Here is a 25937-nt window from a genome sequence, read left to right as displayed (position 1 = left end):
TTCAATTGGCCATCTGCATCTATGTGTGTGTGTGTTTGTATGCGACAGAGAAGGAGAGAAGCTTTTTATCCCCCCTTCAGCTGCCTAGCGCGTGAAATATTTAACAGGGACCGCACTATTTTTGGGTTTGTGCTCAGTTTGTTTTGAAGCTTATGTAATCCGTAGTTTCAGCTCAACGCACGGTAATGTTTTATGTCAAATAATACACCATTGAGTCAGCCAACTTAAGCGTAGTGATGCTGCAAGCAGTATAATCCTGCAGACGAACTGTGCGAAACTATAAAGGACATTGCACAGCTGAGAACTATGATGAGGATTCCTGCACCATCTGTGCACTGATGGATTTTCCATGTTTAATGCAGCGTCTTGTACCTCAAGGAAGCGGGGGCCACTCCAGATCGTCTCAGGTTCCTTGTTTCTGCGAGATATTGATCAACTTGTCTCTCTTCCCTCCAACTGTCTCCATCTCTGCTTGTTTTCTTCCTCAGTTTGTCTCCCATCTCGCTCACTTTCTCCTCCCTCTACTCTCCTCTCCTGTGAGGTGTCAGATTCTCTGACTCATGCCCTGGTGTGGAGGATGGGAGGAAAGCAGGGATGAAAGAGAAGAGAGAAAAGTCATTTTGCAGATAGAGGGAGTGACCTTCATCCAGTAAGAAGGATGGGATAAAAGCTGGAGTTAATACCCTGCCAAAGTGTATTCTCCACCATGCCAAAAAGCCATTCAAAATGATATATGGTCCTAGTAGGAGCTCTCTGATAATAAGAGACACGCCATTGTAAGGAGAGGCAAGGCAAATGATTAGAAAATTTCAATGTTGTATCCAGAAGGATAAACACTCGGGGACAGCATATGAAATATGCTGAAGATTTTTGTTTGAAACCAGATTTTTATTTATTTGTTTATTTTTTGTTGGGGGATTTGACAGTTAAATGACAGTTGTACAATATGTATGCCTGGGCCCCACTGTCCCTATGCTAACTAAAGCCAGTGTAAATACAGGCTCAGACAGTGGCACGCTGTGCCTGGGTCCAACAGCCACATGGCATATATATATATATATGCATATATATAACAATTGACAGCCCACAAACATCTCCTTATAAGGTCATTATCTGCATGTTTGTGTTGTTGTTGTTTTTTTTCCCCCCACTGGCAATAATGAGAAGAAGGGAGGGATTGGGGTTTACCTAATGAGGGGATGTGTTTCTTTGTAAAAAAACAACTGCATCTAGAACTGATCAATCGCAGAGTGGCCACATTCCTTCAAGGGTATATGCTTATTAATCCCCATTGAGCCAGAACTAAATAAATACTGCTCCACCCTGACAGTGAGAGAAACTGATGGCATTTTATAGACTCCCGTGCTAGTATGTCAATTACACTGCTGTTCATTAGCTGCCGGGTTCCCTTGTAAGTATGCAGATTCTGCCACAGAAAGCTGTCTGTGTCTAAGCTGTATAGACAAACTGACATGACTGTAAGTTGCAATGACAAGAAGAAGCCTTGACAGTAACGATTCCTGCCACTTTTAAAATGCAGCCGTTTCCAATATCAGTGATGTAAATAAACAGTGGCTCTACAGCTTGTGTGAATAAGATTATTGTGTGTATAAATGGCTACAAATGTATTACCCCGCACCACCACCCAGCTGACAAACCCACAAAGTTTCAGAAGGCGTGTTATCGCAGGATTTTCAATTAGGCGCGTTCATTGTGAAGACAGCTTTTCAGCGGCTTTGTTTATAAAATCAGAAATCTTGTAGTTTTACTGAATGTTTTAAAAACACACTGCCCTGGGGTAATCTTATCAGCGTCAGCCCACATTTAGGCGCGGTGGCCGTAGTGAATGTGACCGCTGGCCGTTCTCTCTGCTGCAGGAGCAGCCGACAGCTCGGGGGCCTGATAACCCTCTCTGGAGCCCTGCGGTTGACAGGCGACTTGAACTGCAGGCTTACACGGTTATGCTTTAACGCTAGATGAAGCGGTGGGCTGATAGCAGAGGACAGTCCCCTCTGTGCCAAGGGCTGACCCCTCCCATTATATGTGACAGAGCTGAGACAGACATGCCGAGAGATGAAACACTACTCTTTAATTTCAAGCCTCTCCTATTTCACAACTAAAGCCCTCTTCTCCTCTCTCTTTTTTTGCCTCTCGACCCTGGAGAGGTTATGGAAGTGCAGCTGTATTGGTGTAACCGTTTAATTCTTCAATCGAGTGCTCATTATTCTTGCATTATTCTTGAACTATACTGAAAGGGATTTACTGTCAATTTATTGTAGTTTTTCTTCTTTTTTTTTCTTCATAATCTAACGTGGGTGATGCAAAATGTTTCTTTGGTCTGATCAGGATTTAGCAGCTCCTCACTGAAGACTAGAAGAAAGTTTTTCTTGAGTCACCACACAACGCTGTAGCGCTAAAGCAGAGGTTTAAACTTTAATGATGTTTTTACTATTAGCTGCAGCTTAAAGAGAATTTGAAAGCATTCATGAGATCGTACGCTTTATTTGTACAAAGGCAAAAATTTCACTTAAAAATTCCACAGTCACATAGATGTGTTGACATCACTGTGGCGCTGCTCAAAAAGCGGTACAAGTGCTGCATCTTGGAATGACCATTTGCTGTGATGTGGTTAAAGCTAATCCAAGCAAGCTCTTCCACTTTGAAAATTTCAATTACAAGGAATAGAGTTTATTTGATCAAGAGGCCTTTGCATCATTTCTATTCAGTATGCAGTCATTAGCTATGTTAGTGCTTTCACACACCCTCTCCTCTGCTGTAAGTAATCAGATTTACAGACAGACGCTTAAAATGGCCGAACGTTTGTTTAGACGTAAGTCGAGCAGACGTGTGCATTTCATGTAAGTTTGGAGACCGACTAACCAGTAGCAAAGAGGAGCCTGGAGATTTATTGCTTTTGTCTGTTGTATTTTTTCATCATTGTCTGAGGAGATGACGCTTTCATTGTGTCACCCCGTGTACTCAAACATCGCAGCAGTTTGAGTTTGTCGTGACAGATGGGTGTATAAAGTCTTCCTGTGGAAGTTCTGAGTAGATCAAAGCCTGTCCGCTGTTGTGCTTCCACTGGACACTGTCTGTATGTGTGTGTCTTGTGTGGATTGTTGACTCCTTTCATCCCAGCAGCTGTGTGTGTGTCTTGTTTTGAGTTTTGTTTTGGGGCACATAGGCATATGAATGTTGGGGTGGGGGGGTATACATATGTGTAAATGGTCTTTCACCTCTTGGTACTCTCACTGTGCGTGTGTACACACATTGACACCCTCCCACTTACTGCTCCATATGTGCCCACCCGAGGGACACCCTGTCCTCTTCGCCTATGCGTGTTGATGGAGCAGACACACAATACCCCCGGTCCCACATATGGAGAGGCGGGGGCATACCCTGTTTCTGTTGTTCACCATGGAGACCAGGCACGTCCTTCTTCATTTCCTTCTTCATTTTGGGGCGATCGTGGCTCAAGAGTTGGGAGTTCGCCTTGTAATCAGAAGGTTGCCGGTTCGAGCCCCGGCTTGGACAGTCTCGGTCGTTGTGTCCTTGGGCAAGACACTTCACCCGTTGCCTACTGGTGGTGGTCAGAGGGCCCGGTGGCGCCAGTGTCTGGCAGCCTCGCCTCTGTCAGTGCGCCCCAGGGTGGCTGTGGCTACAATGTAGCTTGCCATCACCAGTGTGTGAATGTGTGTGTGAATGGGTGGATGACTGGATATGTAAAGCGCTTTGGGGTCCTTAGGGACTAGTAAAAGCGCTATATAAATACAGGCCATTTACCATTTACCATTTCCTCTAAGCCAGCCCAGAATCGCCTATTTGCCAGGATTGTGTGAGGGATACGGTTGTCTCAGAACAGGTGCCCAGTCCTCCAAACAAGCCCGCTGTAAAACATTCTTTTCATCTTGACAGACTCTCTGTAGTGGAAGCACCTGAAAATCTGGCAAGGAAAAGAAAAAAAACTGTGGTTGCTGTCAGGGGATGTATGCCGATTGCTTTTATCCATGATATCTTTGAGGTTATGGACGGTTGACAAAAAAACACCAACTCTGGATTCTTGCTCGATTTAACTTTAAGGATAATTTTACATTGTTACATCTTTTTAATAACAAGCGTGGTGTTGGGATTTTCTGTCGATTTTTTATTCGTTGTCATGTTGTCTGTGCTATATGTTCTCAGTTAATGACTGTGGGAAAGATTTACAAGTATTTTGAAGACACCAACTTTCATAAAGACAACAAGGCTAAAATTGTTCCTTTGAGCAAAAAACTTCAACTTAATCTTACATATTGATAGTGAAAATACTGAAAGGATGCAGATTGTCCTACTTAAATGATCTACTTTAGCCATAGACTGTATATAAATGGTGGAATAGGCCACAAAACATCAACGATTAGTAAATTCTATTTAAGTGGTTTTGAGCTGAGCATTAGTAATTTGTCAGTCACAAGAAGCGACCACTCTAAAACATAATCTGCTTTGCCACTGCTGTTTTTTTACACTAATGGAAACAGTTATTTGACCATTTTGTTGTATTCACTAATTTGAACCTAGCTAATAACATGAATAACTTAGCAAAATTAGCAACTGACAGTCATAAATTCATCAGGAATACCGAGGTGAAATATAAAGGGTCATTTTCCATTGACTTCCATTCAAACGTAACTAATTTTTTAAAACCAGAGGAGGTTTAATACGCTTCCACATTGGCCTCCATTTTGGGGCTCGTCAGCTCTGTTCTTCTCGTGTGAATTTAGCATGCTGACATGATCATTTGCATTAATCCAAAAGGACAGCTAAGGCTAATGAGAATGTGATTAGTTTAAGTATTTTTCACACAAATGTCCATAGAATCACAAATGTTAATGCAAAAGCTCCATCCAACAGTTCAGCAGTATAGCGATACTAGTAAGCAAAAAGTGACAGAGACACAAGCGAGAAGGAAAGTCTGTATCTGTGCAAAAATGATTTCAGTAAAATCCATAAAAGTCAGCCTAGTGATGTCGTAAAAACAAGTTAGAATAACCAAAATTAGGAGAATACATGACCACTAGAATTATTTGTTGAGATATTTTGGTGTAGGCATTGCCTTCCCAAAGCCAAGCTGCTAGCAAGGCTAAAATTATCTCTTCTTATGCCCCCAACATCTTTTCTTTCCCCTCTCCCCTCAACCGATACGGCAGATGGCTGCCCCTTCCTGAGCCCAGTTCTGCTGGAGGTTTCTTCCTGGCAAATAGGAGTTTTCCCTTCCCACTGTTGCCAAGTGCTTGCTGATAAGGGTTTGGGGTTCTTACCTTTAATATTGGAAAGTCTTTATCTTACAGTGTAAAGTGCCCTGAGGTGACTGTTGCTGTGAATTGGTGCTGTGTAGATACAATTGAATTGAATCAGTTATTACCCAAACTGCTTTTTGTAAACATCCAGATGAACTAATAAAGTGGTGACCTTTGCTATTACATACTCGGTCAGTTTAGCATAGCAGCCCCCAAATCACAACCCCCCCCCCCCCCCCCCCCCCCCCCCCAAAAAAAAAATTATTTGAACCTGGCTACTTAGTCAACAGTAACCAAGGACTCTTATGGTCATTTGTTTTCAGTCTTTGTGTTACAAAGTCATGCCTAATCCGGTGTATATAAGGCTGGATAAAAGCAGTGACTCATAACTGAAGCTCTTTCATGCTTTATGCAGTCAAGCAGAGCAAGACCCAGGTCACAATATAAGTGACATAGGAGCAGAACAGTAGGTGGACTCTTCACCTTTCTTTCCTAGTCTGACTGCAGTTTGGCAGCCTAGTGCTGCAGTCTGCACTTTGCTAATTCCGTGTTCTCTGTTACCAGGTCTAATTTAGAACAGAGGGGCTCTGTTCATCCTGCAACAGTGCTGCTTGGGATTCTGGAAATGAAGAGTTCAGAGACTCACCGCCCTCACACAGACACAGAGCACATGCCTTGTTATCAACCCACAGAGATGCACATAATGATCCCTCTAACCATTAACTCCTAATGCAATAAGTGCTAACATTTTAGCCATGCCCCTCAGTGCCTAAAGATAATGAAGTTAGCCTACGGGTTGCATAAATGTGCTCTGTGATAACACATGTGTTCAGGATGCATCGATCAACTTTAAAGTCATGATTACTTAGCCTTAAATCTGTAGCTGATGGCAAGTAAAATGCTCCAGTTTTTGTTTATCTCCAGCCCCTTTGGCTCTGTTTGATATTTATGGAAATTGTATGTAGATGAGCTCCTAACTGATAGCTTTGTAAGTCAATCCAATGAGCATCACTTTAAAAAAAAAGCAGATGAAGGCTGATTGATTTGATGCAACTGAATCCAGCACAAAGGCACTCCGCTCCACTTCCTGCCACATTTTGATGGGCTAGCATGTTAGACGTGCCATGGCCACGGTGGGAATATAAAGCTCACAGAGACAGTCAACCTCTGCGACATCTTAAGAAGGTTGTGTGCAAGTATTTGAACATGTCTTTGCAGGCATCCAGTGCATTAATAAATCAAACAAACAGCGATGTCCTTGCACGTTAAGTAAAAGCAATAAACCTGCCTACAACAAGTCACTGCGGAATAGGATCTACTCTAAAATAACAGCCATTTATTAAACATGATCTCCTCTTATAGCTCACCAAATGTATAGACAGAATGTAGATTTATAAACGCACACACATAAGTCAGGCATTGTCAGAAGGACTGCAGCAGTAGGCTGGTATGCATTAGCACTGTAGGCTGGTTGGAATGTGTTTGGCAGACAAGTGGCCTTGATGAGTCAAAGGGGAGACGTTAATTACTAGCTGCAAAAACGTAGCTGTTGTTGTTTTCGCCCTCTGAGTGCATGTGTGTCATGGTTCAAAAATGTAGTCCCCAAGACACTGAAGAACCACCATAAAGCTGCTGGACAGGCGTTTGTCTGCCTGTTTGTGGACAAATGTTGTCACAGCTTCAGAACTACTTAAGATACAGTAGCAAAAGTTTAATTTCAACTTTTTTAACCCTTTGGAGTCAATGAACATGCTTGACTCCAAAGATGCAGCAGTCTCAGAGAGTCTCCGTTTCAACTTGTATTGAAAGTGCAGAGTTTAAACTATATTCCAGTTTAATCCCAACAGTTCAGTTATGTGGATTTTATTGACGGTTTGATACGTTTAAGAAAATAGGTTGAAGCCAACAAATTAATCATGCTTATATTTTTCTATGCTGTGTGGATACATTTTACTGTAAATGTCACAGAAGGGTTTTAGATTGTATATGATGTCATACTGGTACCTTTAAACTATGTAAAATAATACCTAAAAAAGCTCAAATGTTCTGAATTACATTTAGTGTTACACTTTAGATCACCTCAGTAGATATTTTAGGATTCAGGTGTTTGTTTTTCTTTGATATTGCAAAGCACCATTTTGCTAGCAATGGTTGATACTGACATGCCAAAGTGCAGGGTTAGGGTTATGATGGCGTAGACCTTAGATGGTTAGCTATCAGTCATATGAAAGTGCATACTGCTAAATTATTATTAAATTATATAAAACTCTCAAACATCATTATTTATAAATTTATGCATTGCTTTTTTCTTCATTTGTTTTTCAAAACTTAGTTGAGCTAATGGGTCCATGTAGCCTCCCCTGGGCTGTTTTAGAGGCAATGCTCACTCAGTTAAACTTAGTTATTTAAACACTTAACAATTGTTTGCCTCCTTGCAATAAAGAAAGATAACAAAAGCAAAATAGAAAACAACAGATTTACAGTGCATGGAAATTAAGGTGTCTATATAAAGTACAAGTTGTTTACACCTAAGCAATAATCAGTGAAGAAAAGAAAACACTCTGTAATATATATATTCTTAAGTGAAACATAAACAGAGTATCTCACCTTCTTCATTTCAGAGCAGGTCATGACTTCATTGATCCACTGAATGGGGACAGGCAGCCTTCCATCTCATTCGAGTTAAGCACTGGGCTAAAAGTGCATTACATCCCAAATCATTTGATCTGCGTGACACAGCAGTTGTTGCCATACAAGTGTTAGGATCACTGTTGTTGTGTAGCTCAAAGACTGAAGTCTAAATATTTTTTTAAATGAAATTAGATTACCTTAACTTATGGCCCATTGTTGCTTGTGATTGGTGTCATCTTGGATGACTTGAATTACAGATTCAGAACTTTTTTTGGCAGTTAATACTCAGAGAAACTAGTGAAGTTGGCATGTAAATGTAGCTAATAATGAGATCCCAAGCGGCATTGTTTTCAGGCATCTTTTATCTTAGTTAGTATTGCATGGTTAATGTGTTGGATTTTGTCTTACAGGTTTAAAAAATGAACTTTAAGGTTTTTGGTTTGATCTTTAGCAACTGTCTACAGGACTGCTTTAAAGGGACATTTGAATTTTTCATAGCAAATTTTATACTTTTCAAATAAAGAGTCAAAGGAGATAATTTTGTTATTCTTAATGACATTCTTAAAGAAAATGATAACAATTTCTGAACCACAGAATAAATGCTCACTCTGCCGCTGAAAAGGTTTTCTACTGTAGGGTCAAAGGTATCGAATTTTTTTAGTCCACTGGACCAAAGAAGTAGTTATATAATTTCTAAGGAAGATAGGAGCACAGATATATTGATATGGGTGAAATTGGTAAGCACAAATGTAGCTCTATAGTAGATCACAGAATAGAGAAAATAATATTTACACTTTGGAAATATCATGTAGGAATAGTGTTTTTAAAAAACTCTTTATTATAAATTTGAGCTTTAATTGTTATGTGCTATGAAGCCCCACAAAGAATCATTTGATGCAGCTGGTTGTGGTTTAAGCCTACTTTATTATCCAAGGGGTCGATTGTTGCTATTACCGTCTGTTGGTTATTGCTTCCATTTGCCACCATCACCAAGCTTGTTTTTGGGAGTTTCTGCTCAGCAATACTCGCTGTTTTGCAGGATGCTTGGGAAGCATTGTTTTTATGTATTTTTTCTGTAGAGATTAGGGGAAGATGGTGATATGTTAATTAAGCTAACTCTACTCCTTCACAGAGGAGGCAGACACATTGTAAAACAGAGAGTAAAGCAGAGCAGTAAAACCCTAGTGAAGACTCTCAAGACTCTCTGAGCTGAGATAAAACAAGTGCACTTAAGTTGGGTGATATATAAATACATTAATTAAAATTTTCTCTGTTATCAGTTTTTATGGGGTCTGAGTTGACTGAATGCTTTGAACTGTGCTCCACCTTTCCGCCTTTATTACCACTTTTCTCTTAAAACAAAACAAAACACAGGGATGGTTTAACAGCAGGGCTCCTGGTTTCAAATGGCGCTCACTGCAGAGCCAAATGGGTCTGTGTGGTTAGAGTTAGGGTGGGGATGGGGCTTGAGCCAGTGTCATGTGCAGTGAGCAGCCTCTCGCTGAAGTAGCCTCTTTATAAATGTGACTTCACTATTTGCTAAGAGATCATTATTTTACTAATTCATATCTACATAGCAAAGAGCCATGTGCTGTTGTATCAATATTCATAATCTCATTTATTGAACCTTTAAGAATACTGCAGTAACAATAATGACATCAGCCTCAGCTGTAGCTTGGGATTAGTGCTAATTAGTATATAGCCTGCTAACACATCAATCTAAGATGATTAACTTGGAAACATTAAAGCCTGCCATTTTGCTCTTGACGATGCTCACTAGTTGACATTAGCTTTTAGCCAAAGCGTTATTATTCTAATCAACAAGGATAAAATAAAATAAAATGATCCAATTTCTTCTTGCTGTGATATTGTGATCAACATTTTTCACAAATGTTCAACATTTATACACCAATTATTAATTTATTGATTGGTATGTGATGCCAACCTTAGCTAGTTAGTTTAGACTAAAAAAATATTGTTGCTCACTTTGTTAAAAAATTGGAAACTGGAAAGTTCTAAAACTAATAAGAAACAGTTTTATTTAGATGCAGCAATCCACATCTTTCACCCTTGTACATGCACTTCTGCTCTCCATGCTGACAAATGTAAGGCAATATAAAAAAAAAAATAACAAGAGGAAGCAAAAATGACTCAGTGAACTAATTATGCACGTCATGCTAAGACTGTAAGCATCCAGGTGACTCAGGCATTAATCATCATTCGGTTTGTCAAATAACTGGCATGCACAAAGCTGCTGCCACAATGTCATCCTGGGATGACTACAGATGCATCTAATTTGCTGTCTGTGTATAAATTCTGCTCCGCTTCGCCATAACACTTTTTTTTCCCTCCATCCGAGTGTGATGGAGCAGATAAAATCAGATCCCCAAAGAAGCCCCAAACATTTTCCATTTTATGAATTTGATTAACTTTGCATGAATCTCCTGCTACACTCTTTTTTTTTTTTTTTCTTTGTTACATCCAATTTTAAAAGTCACTCAGCTTGCTGTGAGAGAAACTGCTTGTCAGGTAATGAAGACACAGTTAGTCATCGATGGCCACCCACAGTCTCTTCCAATCCCAAAGCTATGATGAGATGCAGCATCGCTGACACTGCTGGTGCTCCTGGTCAATACCCTGCATGCACAGTGGTGTTCATTAGGACTTTGTTATGAATTTCGCCATCGATATTACATCGACTTGAACTAATGAACAACTTTCTCACCGAGATGCTCACAATTACATTCTGCCTGCCTGAAAGCTCTTCCGTGTCACAAATGTGTTTGATTTCCGCTTTGATTTGTCCTCATTTATCTGAATTTTTTTGATCTTCCAGAATTATCGTTTAGTAAACAATAGAGTTAGATACAGCACAAGCATCCAATTTCCCAGAAATGAATGAGAACACCATTAGTTATAATAGTGCCACATAGTGCTCAGTGAATGATGTTGCTGAATTAATTTTTCTCTTCAAGTATTTATAATGTTTGTTCAGAAATCCATGAGCTAGAAACAATAGTGTATGCATGAGCATATGTGTGGTAGGGAGGAAATGTTACAGACACAAAAATAATTAAGAATCATATTTTCTGAATTCTGTTCTCTCCCAGAGCAGCACTGAACGATCTCGGACAACCACAGAACGAGTGCTGGCCTTCGCTTGACTGTGTGACCAGCGAATGAGCCTTGTTCATGCGTCTCCCTGAGTGCCACTCCCACATCACCATGAACTGTGAGCAGGACTTTGGCGACGGGGGCTTGGGAGTGACCCTCACACTACGACTGCTCATGCATGGAAAGGTTGTTTATGAATGAATGCACGCATGCTTCAGCACTCAAGGCATTTTCAAGCACAAGATTTGTCACAGCCTCACACATCACAGTCATGTGAAAAATAAAAAGCTTTCACGGGATTATGTGATAGGCAGGCCTGCGAAAAACTAAGCACACCCTCACTGTTTCCACCGGAATTAAGAGGGCAAACAGCAGCCAGGCACTGATAATCAAATGCATTTGATTAATTGATTATGACAAAGAGTGAGCACCTCTGTAAAAGCACAAGTTCTGGCAGCTTGCTGGCCTCCAGGATTCAGCTGCGTGTTAACACAATACCACAGTCTTTACAGGAGTGGGCATCCCAGCAAATTCACCCTAAAGTCAGACCGTGCGATGCTTAGAGAAACTCCAAGCCACATGTGTCAAGAACCAAACAAAGCCTATGAGCACAAACATGATGAACGGGTCCTGCAGTCACAGGAACTGGCCATCTCGGAGTCACTGACAGTCAAGATGGTTTCAAAGAGTGAAACAGAGGCCGTCAAAGCTTGGCCAAAAAAGGGTCACAACCAAATGGCTGTAAAAAAAATCAAGGTGTTTCAATGAAAATAATGGCAAAAATCCTAAACAAATAAAGTCACACAGAAAACGATTATTTTAAGTTATTGCTGCTAAAGGTGATTCTACAAGGTACTGAATGATGGGGTGTACTTAGTTTTTCACAGGTGCACAGAGTCCTGTGAAAATGTTTTTTTTTTTTTCATAATCATACATGCTAAAAATAAACAGTTACTATGAGGGTGATCAGTTTTTGCTTTTTCCCTGGTTTCTATTTATGCTCTATCATCTTCATCCCTTTGCATTCAGGAGGTTGGCAGCATCATAGGAAAGGTGAGAATTCCTATTTTTAATTCTACTCGTAAACATATCTGCATATATAAAGGGAATAATCATTAAAAAAACAGTGATTTAAAATATATGGGTGATGTTTTGCTCTTATATAACTCAGTAGCCATTTTCCATCATTCAAAGCATCTGCAGAATAATTTCCCTCTGCCTTGATTTTGTTTTGAATCACCAGAACACAAAGCTCTGTAACAAAGACTTGCTGTTCTGAATATTCCCATCCTAAATGTAATTGTCTTCAACCAACCCTCTTAAGACCTCCCCCACCTTTCACAAAGCGCCATAGTAATCCATCAAACAAAAACATTAGAGCACCGACTGCAAGCCTCCTGTTGAAACTGAGCTCCAAAGACATACTGCATTACAGTTGGCCCCTTGTGGGCACTTTTAGTGTCTGCTAGGAAATGCCTATTGAGACTGTGTTGCTTCAGTAGCCCCTACTATCGAGCCTTCTGCACCTACAAAAGGCATCACAATGGATGAAAGAAGAAAAATAGAGGAATATAGAAAACTGTGAAGTGCTGGAAAGAATGATTTTGCAATGGATGTGGACAACAGAAAATGTAAAAAAGGAAGCGGGTGAAAGCATTTGAATATGGGGCATACTGTGCAGCTCGACAGAGTCTGAAGTACTCGAGCTAATAAGTTGTCTAAATAATAACTGCTCCACCCTCCAGCCTTTTTTCCCCTTCCTATCTCTTTGGGAAAACCTCTCATCCTTTCCCCATCAATAGAACACCAGCAGCACAGTCACAATAGACTCCAAGTAATACGTTTCCCGAGATCATAAACAACAGTGTTTGCCGAGGTGTGAGATGACATTGCTTTTGGTACTGGTGAAAGAAAGTGGTCGTCAGTTGCTGCACGAAAGTGTGAACAGAGGTATGACAGGTTGGATGAAGTTGAGCCAAAATAAAATAGCAGAGGGGAGACGAAGCAATCAAAAAATCAGCGGAGGATGTGCTGCAGTGTGACACAAGTCTGACAAAATGTTATTGTCGCTGGCAGGAGCTCTTCACACGCGCTGCGAGCACAGCCGTTACAGCAGGTGTACATTTCCTTCATATGCTCAGATGCTGTATATTTGATATGTTTTTGCAAAGTTAGTGCAAATGACAACATCGCTGCATACACTGCAGACTGAAGCCTTATCGATGCTTTTTTTTTTTCTGAGCAATTTCCATCTAACGTGGTTAGAAATGGCAGATTTTGCCTAACAATGTGTTGTAACTGTTTGGTGAACTGAAGCACATTTGCATCTGTTTAAAGCTGTCCTTCGTTTTATCTTTTTTCAGAAAGGAGAGACTGTGAAACGAATACGGGAAGAGGTACAGTGTCCATGATTTCGATCACCATTCCGACACCATTCAATAGAATTGTTTAGCATTCTGCTGTGTTAATTATTATGTTTTTGTGTCATTTGAGACTAGTGAATGCAGCTTCTCTGATGTGACTAGCTGTTACCGTGCACCACTTTGTCCCTATCTTTTACATCAAGACATGAAGTCACTAGATCTCTGTTATTTTAGGCCCTCAGTATGTTCATCTCCAGAGAAAACATAATTTAATCTCAAGAGGCCGTCTAATACTGGTCAGGCTTTCTGGCAGTTGCATGTAATAATAATAATACAGCTCAGTTCTCTCTTCTTGTTTTGGAGGTTTGAGTCTGAAAAGCATACAGAACAGGTGCATTGTCCGAATTGCCTTTTGGGCAATAACAGCACCTTTTTCAATTTAAGTCCTCCCTCTCTTCTCTTCACTGCACCTCATCTAGCTGCTCTCTCTCTCAATTTTCTTTTCTATTTCTTTTTCCTGCTTAAAACAACTTCCTCTTTTCTATGTCTGCTCCTCTATTCCCTCTTTATAAATCTCAAGGGTGCAGTCAAACTAATGCGGCTTGGATAACTCTTTGTATTAGAAAGTAATTAGGCTGACACTTTACAGCACATTTGATTCTTTCTCTTGCTGCTAAGGTTTTATGTCGTATTTTATGAGGTATACGGATAAACAGAAGAATAGTTAGGTCATGGGACAAGGGACAAACCTCTCACTAGTGGTAGTCATCCATTCATCCATCCATCTAGCTTGGCAGTTCTGGCCTTTTGTTACTTCCCAATTATATGAGCCTCATCCTGTCAGTCCTCACTGGGCCTTACAGTCACAGTGGGGGGAATGAGTCAGTGGGCTGCCTGGAGAAAATGTCCCAGAGGTCAGAACACAGTCCTGTGTCTGCTCACTTTACCCAGAAATGCCAGCATACAAAATGGAAGAAGACGAGGGCAGAAACAGCGTCACCTTCTCATGTCAATGTTATGTCATTATCACTCTACTTTCTCTAAAATTATGAGCTGTACTGCCACTTTAGAACAGACCAAGAAGAACGAGCTGAAATTTGGGGAAATGTGTATCATATTTTTAGTTGTCAAGAGTAAGAAAACAGGACGGATATGTTATTTGTGTTTTTATGTTAACTATGGGGCTACAGCAACCAAAGGTAAAAAGTTCAGCATTTTTCACACTTTATGTTATGTATTGCATAAATGGGACACAGTGTGCTAAAGGCATCCACTAGGCCAGCTCTATCTTCCCTGTTTCCAATAAATTTGTGAGAAGATTAGCTAAAAAAGTGGAAATGGGGCAATCACTGAAGTGTCTCCAGGCTGTCCAAAAAGCTGGAACAGGCCTGTTCCTCTTCACAAGTTACACTACGCTAAGTTCGTACGCTAAGTATATAACCTTAAATATAGCATCACACCTCCAACTGTTATACAGAACAAATGCTAAAGGACTTATTTTCCAACTATTCCTTTACTGAAATTTAAATAACCTGCTGACTTCTGGTTCAACAGAGCAGCGCACGAGTCAACATTTCAGAGGGATCCTGTCCTGAAAGGATCATCACCATCACGGGCTCCACAGACAGCGTCTTCAGAGCTTTTACCATGATCACATACAAACTGGAGGAGGTATTTTTACTTCACTTTTATTTATATACTGCTGAGTTATAGCAATCATTTTCTTAAGGAGTTTTAGTATATAATATATTACAAGTGAGCAAGCTGTTGGCAAAACAGGAAGAAACCTCTGGGAGAACCACTCAAAGGGACAGCCATAACTGGTTGGAGTGAGGGCAAAGAAACGATTTGAAGAAGCGCAAAGAGAAAAAACAAAAAACTGGACAAAACATAAACTATGGGAGAGAGAAGACAAAGTTATGATATGCAGTTGCAGCCTATAGACACAGGGGGTGAGACGAAGGGAGAGGAGGAGAATCTTCAGTGCATCATGGGAAGTCTCCCAGCAGTCTTAGCAGCAGGGAGTTTTACAGACAATGAGCCTGCTCTCTGACAGCCAAGTGCTCTGTTGGGGTAATACAGCACTATGTATATATTAAGAGGTTTGTAAGCTAAAATGAGGCCTGTTATTCATTGCTGTGACACTCAGATGAAATGAGTTCATGTATTTATTTTACAATAGTTGCATGCATATGAAGGTTTGTCATGTAGGAGACCAACTTGAAATCAGAAAATGTGTGCAGTTTGCCTTTTGAAGTTGTCTAATTCTTAGTGAAGCCAAAACATCTTGTTTGCTGAACCTGGAAAAAGTGAAAGAAGCCATTTCGTCACATTAGTACAAGAAATCATTTCCTGTGCTTCATCTCTGCTTTACCACTAATGTGCTTTTATCGCTATCGATTATACTCTAAACTGCAGTGATGGAAGGGGAAAAAAAACTGACTATATTGCATAGCTCTTGATGTGCTTTCATATTAGATTACTCTGCAGATGAAAATCTTGAATAGGTGGATGTAACTGCTGTTGCGAAACCATTCAGACCTTTGCAAGAATGTCGTTATAAATGACGTGCAGCAAGCTGTTGGATTACATCTATCATTTATATTTCCTTCCTGTTATTTTCTTTATGCTTTTCTGGAGTGCTATGAACCGTCCGGGTACTAAAAGAGGAAAATGTTGCTAATTTGTACTCATTAATGAGAATGTGTCGTACACTTCTCGTCATCTATAGGTGAAGTACGGCAGTTTCTTCATGCTATTAATCCCCAAGGTGGCTGTCTATCACAGTGCTAATTAATATGGTGGAATGAGAGCCGCCTTCGCTGTGATTTAGCGTCGCAGCAGATACGAGCAACGGAACAGGTGCTCTCTGCTCAGGTCGGCAGCCTTCAGTAAACATACTCTGGCTGGGAGCACAGTGCAGTATTCATTAAAGATCTTTCACACTCACCCTGAAACGCCTGAGTTTCCATGGCAACATGTTGGCTGACCCACTGTGCACTGCTTCCACCATAGCTGAGTTATTGTGTGTCTGACACTTTTAATTAAAACCAAAAGGGAAATAGTATAAATTTGGGCCACTGACTATTAGTATACGCTTTTGTTTCTGTCTCAACAGTTTGTGATTACAGAGCGGCTCAACCTCACTCATTTCCAGTTTGGCTGTTGATCAGTTGTGTGAGTTTTATGCTCACGTGATTTATAGCTCATGTTTTCCCCAGCTGCTGCCACATTTGTGCAAATGCAGTGATCTAATGATCAGGAAATTCGCTACACTTTCATACATGTAATTTGTTTTCAGGTGTTGAAGCACAGCATGCATAAAAGCCACATAATCTCTCTGTATTAGAGCCCTTACCCCACCAGCAGCACAATATGCTTTGGGGATTTAAGCTGAGGAACCCTTTGTGTGAGCAGCGCTTGTATAACCAGCCATCTTAATTCCACCAATTTTGCTTTAAGAGCCTCTCTTCTCTATGGAAAGTATCAAAACGTTCACACTTGTTAAGATGTGGCTCGTATTTTTAGATCAAATCAAGAGAATGACGCCGAGAGTCTTGTGATTGTACAGATGAGCCGTGTGTGCATCTTCTAATGAGACGAGACGTCAGAGAGCCCGATCTGCCTTGATAAATATAGACGCGGAGCAGAGATTCACAAGAGGCACACCAGAATATGCTTTTCAAATTTTAAAGTTGAGCGATATTAGACATATTATACAGTTTTCTTCATGAGTAAAATCCCATAAGGCTACACACACATGCTGTCCCCTTTTATGGCAAACTGCTGATTTTACAGACTGGCCCGAGTGCAAACCATTCAAGTCAAGCTGCATGTTTTGCATTCTGTCAGATTTGCTGTTGGTTGAACTCTGATGGGAAGCATATTTACATTTCAAAGCTTCACAGAGAGACACTGTTCATTAATTTATACCTCGATCTCCACCCACAGCAGATCAGATGGATGTTTTGCTACCTGCACTATAAAAACACTCATCAACTCAGTCTCAAAATCCAGTTTCTGCTCACTTTCAAAGCAGCGTATGTTGATAAGAAAGGCATATGAACGCATTTACTCTAAAAGTTTGAATGTTTAACTTTGGCTAAGGCTTGTTATTCAGGTGATATTGTTTCCTTAAGGAAACAACTGAGCTGTCATCTACAGCAAGGAAAGGAAATGGGGATGAATGGAAGGAAAGAAATTTTTTTGCAAGACCAGATTTTGGGTTATTGCCTCAAAATTTCAAGTTATTAACTCAAAATGTTAAAATAATAACCTGAACTATGTTGAGTGAAGTCCTGAGGTAAATAAGGATATTTCTCAAGGAATCATAGATTTATTTTAAAAAATGTATTTTAAAACACGAGTTTCAAGAATGCTAACTGAACAAAAAAAAGAAAAACATATCCTCACATTACATTTCCCTTAAACATGGAGCCTTTTATTAAATCTACAAAAGAAAAAACTTTTTCATGCCTAATCTAACGATTTAACTCCAGGACTTTGCTCCACCCCAATACAGGAACATAGAGATGCAGAGACGGAGGTTAATAAGGTGCAGATGATGGATTGCTCTTTACTCTATCTGCCTCACACCTGACACTTCCTGTGTGGATCCCACTGGCTTTTTCTGTTGTTGGATTCCTGTTGATGCAGCAGTAATTACGTTTGGCTGCACTATATCTGGTCCAGCCCAAACCATGATTATATTGTCTTCACTGGTGTCATAGTTTTAGACTGGGATGTAATGCTAATGATGCTATGAATCCAAAACTGACTGGTAAAATGAGCTGCGTTCAGTCTCTGTCTTCCTTGACCCATACTCCTAGATCCTCTCTTCCTTCTTGTGCTTTATTGTTGACTCTCAAAACCATTTTTGCTTTTTTTCTAAATCTCCCTCCAGGACTTAACTGCACTGGTGGCCAACGGCACCATCAGCTCCAAGCCACCGGTTACCCTCCGGCTGGTCATCCCTGCCAGCCAGTGTGGCTCCCTCATCGGGAAGGGAGGGGCCAAGATAAAGGAGATCAGGGAGGTGAGCACCCAGAACACAAATCCAGTCCATGCTCCATGCCCACACTTCACAGAAAGGTTCATATTTGAAATATTGACAGAATGAATCTCCTAGAAAAGAAGCTGTACCTAGAAGGGAGTGATATTTTCTTCTACATTTTTTTTCTGGTTTTTAGCAGGCTGCATAATTGCCCACATGCATTTTATATAGTAGAAACTCTAATTTAGAATTGCTGCATTTACAGTTCAAGTATGCTACTTCAATAAGAACAGTGTAATTAGCTGCAACTAGTGATAACAGGTTGGCATATTTAATGAAAAAAACATTATAGTTGGAATTTATATTTTATCTATTTTCTGCTAATTAGCAATAAACACAGAGCAACTGAGGCTGATAAGAATCTGAGGACCTGTCAGGCAAAGGCAAACAGCCAAAAGCTATAAATTATTGGCAATTTCTTTAAATAATTAAACATTTTTTTTAATAATTGTTTCTGCTACTTTATCATTTTCTTAAATAAGGTGTAAAAATTTGTGGCGTTTACACAAATAATAAATTAGAATGGTTGTTACACTTACCAGCTGTTGCAGTTCACACAATAAACTTATTTTCTTTATTTTTGTATGCAGATCAATTTTAAATAACACAGTGTGGCTATCATCTTGGAAAAGTAATGTATTTCTCAATCTGACATATAATTGAGTAAAACATATCAAAATGTTTCTCTTTCATGCATATTAATGTGTTGTGTATAAGCCACATGATGTAAAAATTCAGGCATACCATGCATATGATATTATGCCTGCAGTAATATCATATGCATGGTATATGTTGAAGTTATAAATAATTCAGTGTGGTAAAGAAATTGTTATTTGCTGGACACTAGTTTTTATGAAAAGTCTACAACTTCAGACAAATTATTGTAGTTGATTATTTTCAGTTACAGTTTTCATACATGTATTCATAAAAGGTATGTTCAGGTATTACAAACCTTAAAAAAAATCTGAATCCTCAAAAAAAACCTGTTTTGTTTTGTTTTTTACATAAAATCTAAAAAAAAGCATTAAATATGTAGCATTTCTAAACTGTTATCAGAGGAATTTCAAATGTTTTTCATCTTGATTTGGAGGGTAAATGCATTCATATGTCAAATAAACAGCAATTTATATTCAGTTATTACAACTAACACCTGTGTTAACTTCACTGTGAGGATCAATTTGATATCATAAACACCAACTCAGAGAAAATGATATTAGTTACTGAAAACATGAACCCCGTTTTGCCATTTGAATGTAGCCGAGCCAATTAGTTTTATTTGTATTCGATCATAAAACATAATATTAGAGATATGAAATGTTCACCTTAAAATGTTCTGTGAAAACGAAGGAAGTCACCGAAGTGACATTTTTTCTGTAGTTTAATAGCAATGTATCTGATAGCTCTTGGTGCGTTTCACCTAAAAATGCAAGTGAACACTGTTAATATGAACTATTTACTTTTCGGGTTGTGAAGTTTGTCCATAAGTGCAGAAAATTGATGAAACAGTCAAGCCCAGATATATTTACTTAACACGACATAGGCCGTGACTCAGCAGTGACAACAGGAAAAACTCCTGACTGCATTCAGGCCCAGTTGAAACGTTAGGATTAAACGTATCAGATCCATTGCCAGAGACATCTGACTCCTTAACTGTAGCTCTGTACCAATCTACAAATAGAATGTCGCTCATTTTAGCTTAACCTTCCCCAGTAATGGCATCCAGGTGATTTTCTGCGGTTAGATGGATTCCGCTGTCTTGTTCATCTCCTAAACTTGTTTCTGTTGTTTTGTTTGGTTGCCACAGGACCCATCAGTTACAAAGACAATGGTGATTTGTGTGTTTCAACGATCGCCTCCAGAAATAGGTCGATATCAGCAAGTGTAGATAAAGCTTAAAAAGTTTTAACTCAACCGGCACTCTTTGCCGTCAGGCATGCTGTATTAGTGATACATCAGCTACAATTAGGAGGATTTTTTTTTTGTCGCAATTTGACGTTTAGCACGTCACAGTGCAGCTGGTTTTCAGTAGGGGTGGAGAAATATAATGTCAGCAAATCCAGCTCAGAGGGGGACAAAAAGAAGCTGTGGCAGTGTAATCGCAACTCACCTTATCTTTAGGATCAAGCTATGTTTTTTTTCTAAAAACCCTATCATTTGCAGAGCACCGGAGCTCAGATACAGGTAGCAGGGGATTTGCTACCCAACTCAACTGAGCGAGGTGTGACGATATCTGGGAATCAGGACTCGGTAATCCAGTGTGTCAAGCTCATCTGCACAGTAATCCTGGAGGTAGGAAGTATACCATTCCTCTCCTTCCTCCATGCACCAACACATTGCTGATATTTTGTCATTGCGCTGCTCCTGCAGCTCACATGCATGCTTTTATTTCATCAGCATGCTGTCTGTTATTGTCTGTTTCACTGGAGCAGAAATGAATGCCTTTTTAAGCAGGGTAAATCCTTAAATGCAGCACAGAAAATGCTCAGTTTCTCTATTGTTTGAACCTTCTGTAATTCGCCTCGCAAGACATTGGATAAAGTCGAAAGGTGCCTGTCTCAGGTCAGAGGACAGCGTTCTCGCAGAGGGCACTAGTCAGCTAACAGAAAACTAACAGGCCTGCAGCAAAATCTGTCCACCTTTAGACAACAGCTCTCTTGAGAAAACCGAGGAGGAGATGAGAGGAAAACAACCCCAAGCACAGTTTCACCCTGTGTGTTCATGGGAGTGCACAAGTCCTTTTTGTTTTAGCATCGCAGCTGGACCTGACTGACTAATTGCTAGTTTGATCCAGTTTTCCAGGGCTTTCTTCAAAGGCTTGCGAGTTTCATTAGGATTCTGTACCAGTGGCGCCTTGCTTTTGGCTCAAAGATTTAAATTATGCAAAGTTATACAAAAAAAAAAATTGCTGTGACTGCTCTACATTTTCAACCCCAAAACAGTATTGCCAACACTGCAGTTACTTGATAAGATATACAGTGTCATGTTCAGTGCATAATCTCCTTTTCTTTTTAGTGTTTGAAGAATTTTATCTTCAAATGTCAGTGGATGGTTGATTTATCCAGAGGGCGAACCTTAGCAAAGCCTTGAGCTCTGACACACACTAAAGCTCAAAGCTATTATCCACAAAAAGTGCTCACTAGACTACTTCATTTATTCAATGAATGACTAATATTATCAAAAGAAAAATAAGGCTGGGAATAATGTCACTGTCATTAGCAGTTTAGCTCATCATTAACTGTTATTGTGTTTTAATGTTGCAGGGAGTTTAACACCATTTGCACTTCATTTTTCAGGCTTCGGCGCCATCGCTGATTTTATTTCAGACTAGCTGTGTAAAGCTTATCCACGTCTAAAAGATTTATTCATGGTAAAAAGCTTATCTTGCTTTCTCTGACCTCATGGCCTATTTTTGACTCCTTAGTCTCCCCCAAAGGGTGCAACCATCCCCTATCGACCAAGCCCCTCACCAGCTGCTCTCCTCATTGCAGGAAACCAGGTGAGAAAATAAGATTTTACCTCACGCACTGATTAACTTATCTGTGATAGAGTAGCACAGTGATTCTCAAAAGATGGGGTGAATCCACCTTTACAGATATAGTGGGTTTACTGGGGGTTACACCAGGAGTTGAATTAGCAAAAAGTTAATCAATTTGTTTCTATGGGAACAGAAAACACATTTTCATGACTAGCAAGGTTGTCACAATGCAGGGTAGCAAGATTCAGTGCGACAGATCCTTTTATCCTCTCAGTTTAACATGCTAAAATGTCCAATTTAGTCTAAAACACTCGTGATATTTGAGGGGGAGGAACTGAGGGTCTAGAAGTACTGGACCAGAATAAAATGTGACCTGATGGTGAGAAACCAGGCACAGTCTTCCATGATTCCTCGTAAATGAAAGAATTGTTGTCAAGATATTTTGCTATGAGGGGGAAAATGTCATCACTGTGGTGCAAGAGGAAAATTCAAGTTACTAGGATGTGTGGAAAATGAACCAAAGTGGTGAACATCTGCTTTTATGACTGCTAATAAATACAATTTTTAAATAAAGAATAGATAATTGGGGAAACACCCTTCAACCATATTATGAGTGTTGACGTTACATAGTTTATCCACCAGTATCGCTATCGGTCTTGAAATTCCTATATCGGTAACCCTCATTAACCCTACCACAAAGGGAAACGCTCTTTTTTTGGCACCTAGATGCTGGCTTTGTTTGTTAATCTTAAAGGCTGCCACTCTCTCTGTGCCATTATAGTCTAAGAACAGCTGAATTAGCATTCGAGTCTGCGTTGCATGGAAATATATGATTGTTTAAAGCATAATGGTTATTGGAAAGTGTGTGGAGGAGGTGTTTCCATTCACTGCATTGTTCTTCACTTGGACGTCTTGGATCTCAGACAACCTTGGACGCTAACCCGGGTGTTGAAACAAGACTCATGCAGAGGGTCCTCAGTGGGGGATCAGTTCTTTTATGTGTGTGCATGAGGGTGGGATTGAGAAGTACTGTATATATGCTGCTGTTTGAGAAGGGACAGATATCTACCCTCCCATGGAGCGAGTCACAAGATTAGCAAGTGAGACTGGAGACCTGCCGTCTCCTCTGGCTACAGCAGCCAGATATTCTGCATAGCTGTCAGCAGTTCCTACACAGTTTGTGCAGCCACAGACTACGGTCAATTTATGGAATGGCTTTGTGTTTTTGATATTCTTCATAATAGGCTATCAAATTAAACCCGGGGCGTGATCCTGGTCGCTCGGAGATATCTTTAATGAAGGCAGTACGGTGATAAGGGATGTTTGTATAATTTGTCAGAGGAGAAAATGAAGTGGAATGGGAAAGGGTCTGTGGATGAGTCATAGCCTATAAGCCTGTTAGGTGTGGCAAGGTGTCAGAAATGGAGCCTTGAGAGCCCATCTCAGGCCTAATTCTATAGCTAAAGCCAAAGGCAAAAAAAGAAATGTGTTTTTTTTTTTTCCTACTCATTATTTTTGCATCATATTTACCAGTAAAGGTTTCAGCTGGTGAGCACAGACACCCACGAGTCATCACTGTCAATTCAAAAACAATGGCAGAACTTGCAAAACATGAAATATTTGGGTAATAAGCTCCAGGACATATTTTTATTTTTTGCTCGTCTCCTTTTCTCTTGTGTTTTTGTAGGTGTTTGAGGCATCAGAATTTGCACCCCACCCTCTGTACTCAGTCGCACAGGGTGGCCTGGACCTCCAGCAGGTAACTGGGCAATAATACAAACAGAAAAAAAAATCTCTCCAGGATTCAAACGCTGGTCTTGGATTCCAATGTGGAGCGCACAAATTAGTGTCAGGGCTGCGATGGTTTGCGTGGTGAGTGAGCAGAGGGGTTGTGTGGTATGCCCAGAGTTACACACTCCATCATATGGCATGAGGTATTAAAAACAACAGCTGAGTGTAAGCTGCAGCTATTGTTCTGGCCTGTCATAAGAGCTATAACCCCTCCTGAAACGCGATACCATCACACTCAGCACCACCACCACCTCCACCACAGCTCTGCCATCTCTCTGCTCCAGAAACATTGCGGCTTTAGGAATATTCTTCCCATGACAGCAGTAGCAGATACTGTCATGCCAGAAAGGAAACAATAACCTTTGACAAAAAAGCCCTAGACTTAAACAAAATCTAACTGTGGCTCATGAAATATAAAGAGTTCCCAATTGAAATGACTTGTGCTCTAGCTGGTAGGATTATTGCAGTGAATTTGTGGTTTGTGTATGCTTTCCTATATAAATAGAGCCTCCAATGTATTGATGCATTGTAAAGATGAGCTCGCCTCTCCAGTTTATGACCTTATAGGATGAACTGGTAATAGCAGCCAGACCACTGGCGTCAGGCAGAATCGAGTTAAGCTAAGTGCTGTCTGGTCGAGCTGTAACTATACTGAGGGAGGGCTGCACAGCACCCCATAGATAGATGGATGGATAGATGGATGAAAATGGGAAGAAGAAAGCTTTACACTAATATTAATGATCATATGCTATTATTTCAGTTTGTTAGGGTTAGAATGAGACAGCAAGTACAATGACTTTTACATTTAGTATTGTTAGGATTTCACAAAAAATATTTCTATAAGAAATACTTGGGTTTAGCTAATTGTCTAAAGGATCACTTCACACAAATCAAGTAAAAAAATAATTTTAATTTTGACTTTCAGTGGTTATCTTCCATATATGTTTTCTTGCCCTGGTTTTAAGACATTTCAGGTTTCGGGTGCCTGTTATCAGACTGCTGCAATGTAGAGAAAAGGAATCTTTGTGCAGTTTAAAGCAGTTAAACCGTTGCCTTTAACCCTAATCTTCTATTTGAGGTCCCAGAGCTCGAAAACACACTTAATTTTAAAAGCTTTTCTGACATGTCTCAGTAGTGTTGCTAAAAAAAAAAAAAAATAATGCCGTACTTCTGTTTCTCAGAGAGCCCCGCTGTAAAATCTAGTTATAATGCAGATTTCGTTTAAAACTTTATTGGAGTTGACATGAGTGTTTACGACGTAATCTTTCCTCAAAATTAAACTACTCTGTTTAAATTTCCTGTTATATGCAATCGCTAGTTCATGAGACTTTGCTGGAGGTTTGCCAGCACGTCGGGATACTGTCGTTTTTTTGTCTGTAAATGGCTTTTTGGCAACCAAAGTAGATTACATTTTAGATTGCATTTGTTTAGAAATGTCCTCTCATAATGAGTAAAACATTCATTCGTATTCCTTTTTTGTTTATAATAATGCCCACTGGTCATTTTGTCCCTTTCACAAAATGTGCAAGCCAAGTTTGTGGCAATGAGAAGGTTCCACTTCAGTATTTTTGCTTCATATACATTCAAAAGAGAGGGTGGAAAACTAGTTTTATTAGGAGAGCAGTGGAGGCCAAACAATGAAGAGGTAAAGGCAATCTCAGCTAGGTCCAAGGCTTTCGAAGTCTTGTATTTTTTAACTCTGTGTCAGTTTCTCACAATAGTCAACCACAATTTTTAATATAAATGTTTAAAACTGATGAAGTAGTCCTTATGTAATCCTGTGGACTACCAAGAGTAAAGGTACACTGCCCATATAGATATGTCCTGATGAATGTTTTATAAGTCATCTTAATGCACTGAGCACCACAAGTCAAATTCTGACGTCTCAGGAGTAGATATTTCTAAACGTGGGCAAACAAAACAAAAATCAGAAAGTCCCCAAAGGAAAGCACTGCACTGTCATCCACCAAGGTCAGTGGCTGGTATCCTACATTTAATGGCTTCTTTGTGTGTTCATTCTTCACCATCTTTCAGGATCTTTGGCTGAGCATTTTTATGTGATTTCCTTGACAAACAGACAAATTATATTGCTCATGATGGATGCAGAGTGTTTGCATTGCTTGAATCAATACAAGTGAATTTAGTTTTTATTTATTTATTTATTTTTGGTAAAAGTGCGATCAGTTGGTTCTCTTATTATCATTTAATTTTACTTATCAGAAAAAGGCACGCAT

At 39.9% G+C, this 25937-nt stretch overlaps 1 protein-coding gene across 2 annotated transcripts in view; it reads left to right on the top strand.

Annotated features, from left to right (window-relative positions):
- LOC308407193 (poly(rC)-binding protein 4-like) overlaps positions 1-25937 on the top strand; it is a 34936-nt gene that overhangs the window by 3024 nt on the left and 5975 nt on the right. The window contains exons 2-9 of one of the 2 annotated variants that reach the window (XM_080898716.1): positions 11023-11207; positions 12051-12074; positions 13385-13417; positions 14939-15055; positions 18288-18419; positions 20598-20726; positions 21859-21933; positions 23600-23671. In XM_080898716.1, the coding sequence (XP_080754842.1) occupies positions 11100-11207; positions 12051-12074; positions 13385-13417; positions 14939-15055; positions 18288-18419; positions 20598-20726; positions 21859-21933; positions 23600-23671 (690 nt within the window). In that variant the 5' untranslated portion in view covers positions 11023-11099. Of the gene's footprint in view, positions 1-11017; positions 11208-12050; positions 12075-13384; positions 13418-14938; positions 15056-18287; positions 18420-20597; positions 20727-21858; positions 21934-23599; positions 23672-25937 lie in introns of both variants that reach the window. The other variant, XM_080898715.1, reaches the window with a different exon arrangement.

This window comes from Rhamphochromis sp. 'chilingali', assembly GCF_963969265.1.
Source record: "Rhamphochromis sp. 'chilingali' genome assembly, chromosome: 12".
NCBI lineage: Eukaryota > Metazoa > Chordata > Actinopteri > Cichliformes > Cichlidae > Rhamphochromis > Rhamphochromis sp. 'chilingali'.
Note: the sequence above shows the minus strand (reverse complement) of the source record. Positions and strands in the feature narration are given on the sequence as shown.